Source organism: Salvelinus alpinus, chromosome 3 (assembly GCF_045679555.1).
Source record: "Salvelinus alpinus chromosome 3, SLU_Salpinus.1, whole genome shotgun sequence".
Classification (NCBI taxonomy): Eukaryota; Metazoa; Chordata; class Actinopteri; order Salmoniformes; family Salmonidae; genus Salvelinus; species Salvelinus alpinus.
In genome coordinates this window covers 49979524-49989296 of record NC_092088.1, presented here as the reverse complement: position 1 = coordinate 49989296, position 9773 = coordinate 49979524, and the positions used below count along the sequence as shown (strand labels likewise).

General features: G+C 38.8%; 1 protein-coding gene across 1 annotated transcript in view; it reads right to left on the bottom strand.

Annotated features, from left to right (window-relative positions):
* Positions 1-1448: 1448 nt before the first annotated feature.
* The window catches only part of LOC139570882 (protocadherin-15-like), a 276263-nt gene continuing 267938 nt past the window's right edge, over positions 1449-9773 (bottom strand). Inside the window, exons 34-38 of the mRNA XM_071393180.1 lie at positions 7445-7466; positions 5158-5196; positions 4934-5007; positions 3203-3311; positions 1449-2809 (exon numbers count right to left, since the gene is read on the bottom strand). Of these exons, the coding sequence (XP_071249281.1) occupies positions 2351-2809; positions 3203-3311; positions 4934-5007; positions 5158-5196; positions 7445-7466 (703 nt within the window). The 3' untranslated portion in view covers positions 1449-2350. The remainder of the gene's footprint in view (positions 2810-3202; positions 3312-4933; positions 5008-5157; positions 5197-7444; positions 7467-9773) is intronic.

Sequence of the window (9773 nt, the reverse complement as noted above, 5' to 3'; positions counted from 1 at the left end):
CAAGACAGACCTCAGGATTGCATTCTGAAAAGCTCTCGTTATAGGCTTTAGATATATCCGGCTCTGATTTTATTCGATATAGGTGTTAAAAACATCATAATGTAGTTATTTTAAACCGAGTTATATCAGTTTATATCAGTATATTGCGATTTTCGGTATTTCATTTGTGCTGTGTTATAGTGAGTTGGACACGTCTTCGCCACATGGCTAATGTTTGCTGCTAATTCCAAAGTTGAAGACGACAATCTACAACCGAGCAACGATTCTTCTGGACAAAGGACAACTTGCACAAGATTCTGATGGAAGCTCATCAAATAGTAAGAACTATTTATGATGTTAATTCGTTGTTCTGTTGAAAAATGTTAAACTATTATTCCGCCATTAATTTCGGTGCGGTCTCGCTTTAACGCACGCTGTATGTCGTAGTAACGTTAATTTAAAAAATCTAACACAGCGGTTGCATTAAGAACTAATGTATCTTTCATTTGCTGTCCAACCTGTATTTTTTAGTCAAGTTTATGATTAGTTATTGATTAGATTAGGTGCCTCTCCCAAGATTTCTCCCGACATTTTGTTGGCAGCTTGGCTACTATTCTCATTGTATAACCGCAATTTGTGCCGCTAAATATGCAAATATTTGAACAAACAATATATGTATTGTGTAATATGATGTTATAGGACTGTCATCTGATGAAGTTTTGAGAAGGTTAGTGAAAAATGTAATATCTTTTGTTTGTTTATTCGCTATCGCTAACGTGCATGAATCAATGCTGCTGTGTGGTTGGCTATTGTAGTAAGCTAATATAATGCTAAATTGTGTTTTTGCTGTAAAACACTTAAAAAATCGGAAATATTGGCTGGATTCACAAGATCTTTGTCTTTCATTTGCTGTACACTGTGTATTTTTCATAAATGTTTTATGATGAGTATTTAGTTAATTCACGTTGCTCTCTGTAGTTATTCAAGTTGCTTTGGTGAGAGTTGTGATGGTGGCTGCAATGTAAAACTATGATTTATACCTGAAATATGCACATTTTTCGAACAAAACATATGCTATACAATAAATATGTTATCAGACTGTCATCTGATGAAGTTGTTTCTTGGTTAGTGACTATTTATATCTTTATTTGGTCGAATTTGTGATAGCTACCTATGCAGTAAAAAAATTGTGGGAAAAAAAAGTTGTGTCTTTTGCTATCGTGGTTAGCTAATAGAAATACATATTGTGTCTTCCCTGTAAAACATTTTAAAAATCAGAGATGATGGCTGGATTCACAAGATGTGTATCTTTCATCTGGTGTCTTGGACTTGTGATTTCATGATATTTAGATGCTAGTATTTACTTGTGGCGCTATGCTAGGCTATGCTAGTCAGCTTTTTTACTGATGAGGGTGCTCCCGGATCCGGGATTGTGACCAAGTAAAAGTTAAGAAAATAATTCAAACCGAAAGATTTTACATTAAGTTTTAAAGGATTGAAAATATCACATTCTGTAGATACACGTCTGTTAAAAACAACATAGTTTAAATAATGACAATATTGACTTATTTCTTTGTTGAAATATTGACAAACATGTATGCATTTCTTCTATGTCATAGGTTAGAAGTGTAAAATCTCTCTCCATACTCTGATCGATATAAAATGACAAAAATAATTGCATTAACTCTGATAAGATTCTTTTTTAAATATAATTAGAACATAAAATCATCAACAATAATATTTCATTATTTGCAAATAAAATGCCATCTTTGTAAAATACATATAATTTCTTAATTATTATAATTATATGTATCTATATTATCAAGTATCTGGGCTCCAGACATCATTCACATCTAAATCAAGAACATACTTATAAAACATATTATGCAACATCCAACGTGACAAAGGCCTTGAAGGTCATTTTTAGGGATAATACCAATCAACATTTGTTACTTGTCATAAATGTTTCAAGGCAAGCATTGCTTCACAGCAATTTCACTGATCTGTATAATAGCCATATCAGGGATATGTATTTGACACATGAAACAACAGCATATCAAAACTCATCAAATCAAATTCATAATAATAGTGCAATAATATCGTTAGTGCAATCACACTGCTAGTCTTGGACAGTGATTGCTGCTTATACAGCAGAGGCATTGGATAATATTTTGCTCCTTCTCTCAACACATTAAAAACATGGTCAACTTTGTCAACAGAAAGATAAACACTCAGCAGTCCATATGTCATATTTTAGTCATCGGTATGTGCAGGCTGTTCTAAGGCCCCATGCACAGCTCCTCCTCCTCTGAAAAAATGCATGGTTGCTGTGGGACGTCAAAGTTTCTTTCGAAACACGACTCCTGCTCATCTACACAACAGTTGCTTCTGCTGATTCTGTCATGTAGTGCCTTGGCAATGTTGGATTTGGACCCAATTCTGTCAAGGCTCGTGATGCTGAACCCCAGGGACCCGCTGGAGGACTGAGTTTAATGTCAACGGTGGAGGAAATGCCCGTAAGTGTACCGATTCCATTTCCTGTTACCGGTTCTCCCATGCTGTTTAGAGGAAGCTTCTCCTGAGTCTCAGTCAGCATTTCCAGATTTGTTAACTGTTTGCCCAGGTGGCCAGGGGAGCCCACCTTGAGGTTGTTGGGGTGCACGGGCCTCCTGGTCCGCACAATGGTCCCATTCTGAGAGAGGTAGACGTTCCCATTGATGTTAGCGTGGCGGTTGACATTAGACAGGCAGTTCCTCTGGGGTTCAGGAGCACTGTCCTCTCCCGTGGAGCGGTCCACCACCAGCTTGAGCCGCTTCATCCTCACCCCAGGCTGAGAACAAAAGATAGAGAGCCAAAGATAAGGTTAATGCACAGATAAAATAGTATTTACGTATATTAAAATATATCATGCATACAAACAGGTCATAGATAAAAGTCCTGCAATCAATGTACACGTTATCTTAAAACTTTGACTGTAACAGGATATGAAACACACAACTCTGTAAACATTATTTTACATTTGAGTCATTTAGCAAACGTTCTTTTCCAGTTAAGGTGAGTCAGGGTCTGGGTTGGGATGCTCACGTACAGCAGATTTTTTTTATATTCACATCAAAATCTGTCGCCAATTGGATGGAAACCTAGATATTGATATATAGTATTGATAATCAAAATCAAATTGTTGATCATATCAAATTGTTGATACATATTGTAAAATAAGTACCTCAGACCCATGGGGGCTGTAGTAGTCATCCTCCATTAACAGCTCTCCATGCTCATCGTACATGGGAGAGATCAGCTTCCTGTGATTGCCATACTGAGGAAGGTCATACCTGAGAGGAAAAACAAACGGCAAACAGGAAATAGCTTAAGGGCTGTTTCTACCATAATTCCTTTCCAACATTGCAAAATATTTTTTGAGAGGTGACAGTAACTAACAACTTCTGCTCACAACGCTAAGGATGTGAGACATTTGAAGCACTAGCTCTAACAATAAAACAATTGCATATGTACTGTGTTACATATGTAGATGTGCATAAAACATGCTTAAATTGTCATAGTCAACAAGTTGTCAAGTTGTCATGGTTATTTTGGTCTGACTCCTGCTCTACACCCCACATCCCTCTAAATTGTGAGATGCCATGCATGAGAGAAGGGGTCAGCACTGATCTGCTACATAATTGAATCTGTACAAATACACGAGAGAGTGAAGTGATATACATTGCTGCAATATACTATTGAATCGTGATGTATGAAGTAAAGGCTAAACTCTGCCCACAATACAGCTGCGAGCGATGCACAATTAAAAGGCCCATATCATAATCTCCATTAGCCCCACATTGAATCGGTAAATGAGGTGCAATGTGGGGCCGACATCAATCAGCATCATACCAACATCTGCGTCAGACCTGAAATAGCAAGCCAAAACAGATGTGGTCCTATCTGTAACCCACTTGTCATGGGTGCCAAAAGCCAGCTGCATTAAACCAGTGACTGTGTGGAAACTGAAGGAAGAAGGTCAATTGGAAATCTGCATTAGCAACAACTTCTGAACAGGTGAGTTCGCTGGGTCACCGCATACAGCTAATGATCGCTGGATTTAGAGTTTAAGGCAGCTATTAAATTCCTCCATGCTCTTTAAATAGAAACAGATCAAAGGCAGTCTGGGATTATTGTGATAGCAACCTCAGCAGCAGCAGCTTTAATAAGGACCGGCTGTCCCACATAGTCGACCAGTCTTCACAACAAAATGACTGTCAGACTCAACAGAAGGGCTTCGTTATACAAACACACTAAGCATCCGGTGCGGGAATTAGAATTTGTATGGATGATGAGAGGGTAAGTCACAGACTCGATGAGGCCTACGTGATCATGCAATTAAAATATGTTGAGTAATCAATGAACCACTTCACACAATTCATTACGGTTTGATTCAGGTAGGGGATTAGCTTCACCTCCAACTAGCTTAACTCCCCTGAGTGTTTGAACATGAGAGTTCAAGGCACAACATTTGGTTAACATCAGTATCACTGTAGATTACGTCATTTTGCTCTAGAGTCTAGACCATTTAGGCGATTTGCAGTGTACCACGCAAGCCAAAGTACCCTCCCCTCTCTTCCCTACTGGAGGAGACCATTACCAGGCTCTCATGTGCCATGCTCCGCTCAAGGCTGAGAAATAGATTACATTTGGTGGGAGTGGAAAGGGTAAACACAGGCATGATCTGCATAAATATATTACAATAAATTACACTTAACCCATCTTTGAATTTCCCCACATTACTCTCCAACCCAAAGGATCACTCAGTGTGTGTGTGTGTCGGGGGCTTGTGAAATGTAATTTTGTCTTAATGGCATAACTTTCAACTTTAAATTAACCAGTGGACATCAATTACATTCCCTGGATCTGAGCGAGACTGATGAGAGATGGGGAAATCAGCGGAGTTTGGACTCACCCTTGGTCGTAATTATAGTAGTCATCCCTGTAGTAGTCTTGGCCTGGGTCGATGCCTGACTCCATGGACAGCTCCTGAATTTCAGAAGAAGTACATAGAGATAAAATTAGTACAGAGAAACAAAAGAGAAACCATAGAAACCCAGCACAGCACATTACAGAACAGCACATTGTGAGCATTGAATAATTATCCTTATGCATTGAGAGAAGCAGTAAGGTTTCTACCTCAGGTCTCAGCAGGGATGTCCTTAGCAGTTGCTGTTGCTGCCATAGATTAGTTGGAGAGGGAAGGATAAGGAGAAACAGAGACAGAATGTCTAATTCAAAGTTCATATACATTTTATGATATAGATACAGCAGGAGAAAGGATTGAAAGGTGTTTAATATTTTACTGCAGTAGGCTAAATCAGGGTCACACAGAGTGTTTCTCAGTAGTCTTAAACAAATATACTTTGAAACAAAATTATAAACCTCACACACATAGTTATGAGCTTAAAAAAAGAAGACACATTTTCCTCAGTTATAGAGTTGAAATGTGTTCAATTTTGAGTTTGCATCCCAATATTACACTCTATATACTGTATGTCACAGAAGACTGAAATATAACAAAACCGTTTGACATACATGTAGAAAAACGGGATTAAAAATATGTATATATACTTATTTTTGTATGATATTATGAAAAATATTAACAAGATTCCACCCATGAGGCCACTAGGTAATTTGACTACAGAAAAAGGCTATGGCCATAGAGAGAGGAAAGTGGATTTGGAGGAGATAACAAACAAAGGATAAACACAGTATAAGGTGGAGATGAGGTAATGAGAATACAGAGAAAAGGAAAGATTGAGGCGATGAACAGAATAGACAGTCAAAATGAAAATAGACAAAAGATGTTGTTGAAAAAGATGATAGAAATGGTGAGAGAATGGATACAGTGTATTTTAGAAGAAGCCAGACGAGAATGAGAGATCGATGACTGATAAAGCACACTCACAACTTTAGAGCTGATATCAAATATAGAAAATTAAAAGAGCATGCATGACACTTCTGATGCTAAAGTTCATGGGTTATTTACAGGGTAGGATTTGGATGACTCTGTACAAAAGTTGTCAAACATTGAGTCAGTTGATCTTTGGCAAAGCTCCTAGTAATGCTTCCCTGCACCAGTAGAGAAAACAATGCTAATCTGACACCTAACAGTACAGAGATGTCGTGACGTGACTATCATTAATGTGATGACGGCTATTTTATCAAATCAATTAACTATGTTTAATTATTACGTGATTCAATTAATCATGTAACAATTAACTCATTTGTAACTTGGGGCACCATGGAAAAAGTTTGTTTAATGAGTTACCGTTTCCTGAATTAACTCAAGAATATGTCATAATATATCGTTATAATACCAGTCATCTATTAATCATTACTACCTCATATCACTCTCATTCTAAACGTCGCAAAATTGTTGGATATCTGCACGAACACTAGTCTAAATGATGATTCAGCAATACACAAATTGGCTTAATTATTTATTTACTAACTAACTAAATAATCCCACAGAAATACATAAACACACACCGTATACGTTGAATTGATTACTAACATAATGCAAAGAAAGTCCCTAGTGGACCAACCCGACATGACGGCTTGTTACACAATGGAAGGGGATGGGTAAGATAAAGAGAGTGGGAGAGACAAAGAGAGTGGACTGGTACATACATGTGGAAGCCATGCTCATAAAAAATGAATACTTTCCACATGAACGACCACTCATTTGAAAAGAAATGCAACACATATATAATTACGTTTGTATGCCTTTGTCATCTCTCTGTTGAAACCACTCGTCTGTCTATGGCGAGTAGTTCGATGTAAGTCTCAGGTTGTGTAAGTCTCTGGTTGTCCATCAGACGTCACAATGTCCTCAGTTGTAGTAGGCTTCTTTGTCTCTGATGTATCCAGCCTAACGAACACTCAGAGGTGTACACGCGGTGGTCTTGGTCGAGTCTTACCATATTCTGGTCTGGTAGTTTTAAACCATTTCAATGTGTAGCCACTGCGCCAAGATTTCTGGTCTTGTAGTTTTAAACAATTTCAACATCTAGCTACTGCACGACACTTTCTGGTCTTGTAGTTTTAAACAATTTCAGCGTGTAGCCACCGCTCCATGCTTTCTGGTCTTGTAGTTTTTATCATCACGCCACGTGTTCATATTTAATCATATACATTTTTCAACATTGAGAAGTAAATCTGATATCTACATTGTGAAAGCTCTTAAAGATACAGTTATCTTGTTACACCATCCGTAATGACATCACTAAATGCTAAATGTTTATTGTTTCGATCCCCTCCACCCATTTCCCACATTCTTTATGTTAGGAATATTGTTTCATTATCCACTTTTGGATGTTGGAGTTTGAGGCATATTCTCTCTCTACACACATCAGATTCCTTTGTTCAATACTGCAGGTCCAGAGAGAGAGTTTAAGACTGGTCGTTAAAGTCATGAGACTGGCCCACGTCCCCCCCCCTTCCTCTCTGGTGGGAGAAAGGGGCCTCTCTTTGATGCTCACCCAGGAGGGAAAGTCATGACAGAGATGTCATGGCACCAACAGTTTTCAAACCAAATGAAAACTGTGACGCTAATGTTAACATAATCTGCCAACTATCTCACATCCCGTCTAAATCTCATTCATTATTTTCCATCAAGTGAGAGGTAGATAAGAATGATGAAGAATAAAGCTGCCTCAAGCTCCCTTGAGCATGAAAAAAATGGGCTTGGCACAAAATACAAAACATAAAAATACATCACAATAAAAATGCCTACCTGTCTGCAGTATCCTCGCCTGTAGGCCATGAAAAAAAGAGGAAAGAATTCATATAAAACATATATTCTGCTGAAATGTTAAGGGATTTCAACATTACTTACTTTTTTAATAACTTTTTTTTAAAACTATATACAGTGGGGAGAACAAGTATTTGATACACTGCCGATTTTGCAGGTTTTCCTACTTACAAAGCATGTAGAGGTCTGTAATTTTTATCATAGGTACACTTCAACTATGAGAGACGGAATCTAAAACAAAAATCCAGAAAATCACATTGTATGATTTTTAAGTAATTAATTTGCATTTTATTGCATGACATAAGTATTTGATACATCAGAAAAGCAGAACTTAATATTTGGTACAGAAACCTTTGTTTGCAATTACAGAGATCATACGTTTCCTGTAGTTCTTGACTAGGTTTGCACACACTGCAGCAGGGATTTTGGCCCACTCCTCCCTACAGATCTTCTCCAGATCCTTCAGGTTTCGGGGCTGTCGCTGGGCAATACGGACTTTCAGCTCCCTCCAAAGATTTTCTATTGGGTTCAGGTCTGGAGACTGGCTAGGCCACTCCAGGACCTTGAGATGCTTCTTACGGAGCCACTCCTTAGTTGCCATGGCTGTGTGCTTCGTGTCGTTGTCATGCTGGAAGACCCAGCCACGACCCATCTTCAATGCTCTTACTGAGGGAAAGAGGTTGTTGGCCAAGATCTCGCGATACATGGCCCCATCCATCCTCCCCTCAATACGGTGCAGTCGTCCTGTCCCCTTTGCAGAAAAGCATCCCCAAAGAATGATGTTTCCACCTCCATGCTTCACGGTTGGGATGGTGTTCTTGGGGTTGTACTCATACTTCTTCTTCCTCCAAACACGGCGAGTGGAGTTAGACCAAAAAGCTCTATTTTTGTCTCATCAGACCACATGACCTTCTCCCATTCCTCCTCTGGATCATCCAGATGGTCATTGGCAAACTTCAGACAGGCCTGGACATGCACTGGCTTAAGCAGGGGGACCTTGCGTGCGCTGCAGGATTTTAATCCATGACGGCGTAGTGTGTTACTAATGGTTTTCTTTGAGACTGTGGTCCCAGCTCTCTTCAGGTCATTGACCAGGTCCTGCCGTGTAGTTCTGGGCTGATCCCTCACCTTCCTCATGATCATTGATGCCCCACGAGGTGAAATCTTGCATGGAGCCCCAGACCGAGGGTGATTGACCGTCATCTTGAACTTCTTCCATTTTCTAATAATTGCGCCAACAGTTGTTTCCTTCTCACCAAGCTGCTTGCCTATTGTCCTGTAGCCCATCCCAGCCTTGTGCAGGTCTACAATTTTATCCCTGATGTCCTTACACAGCTCTCTGGTCTTGGCCATTGTGGAGAGGTTGGAATCTGTTTGATTGAGTGTGTGGACAGGTGTCTTTTATACAGGTAACGAGTTCAAACAGGTGCAGTTAATACAGGTAATGAGTGGAGAACAGGAGGGCTTCTTAAAGAAAAACTAACAGGTCTGTGAGAGCCGGAATTCTTACTGGTTGGTAGGTGATCAAATACTTATGTCATGCAATAAAATGCAAATTAATTATTTAAAAATCATACAATGTGATTTTCTGGATTTTTGTTTTAGATTCCGTCTCTCACAGTTGAAGTGTACCTATGATAAAAATTACAGACCTCTACATGCTTTGTAAGTAGGAAAACCTGCAAAATCGGCAGTGTATCAAATACTTGTTCTCCCCACTGTATATATATATACAGTTGAAGTCAGAAGTTTACATACACTTAGGTTAGAGTCATTAAAACTCATTTTTCAACCACTCCACACATTTTTTGTTAACAAACTATAGTTTTGGCAAGTCGGTTTGGACATCTACTGTGTGCATGACACAAGTAATTTTTCCAACAATTGTTTACAGACAGATGATTTCACTTATAATTCACTGTATTACAAATCCAGTGGGTCAGACGTTTACATACACTAAGTTGACACTGCCTTTAAACAGCTTAGAAAATTACAG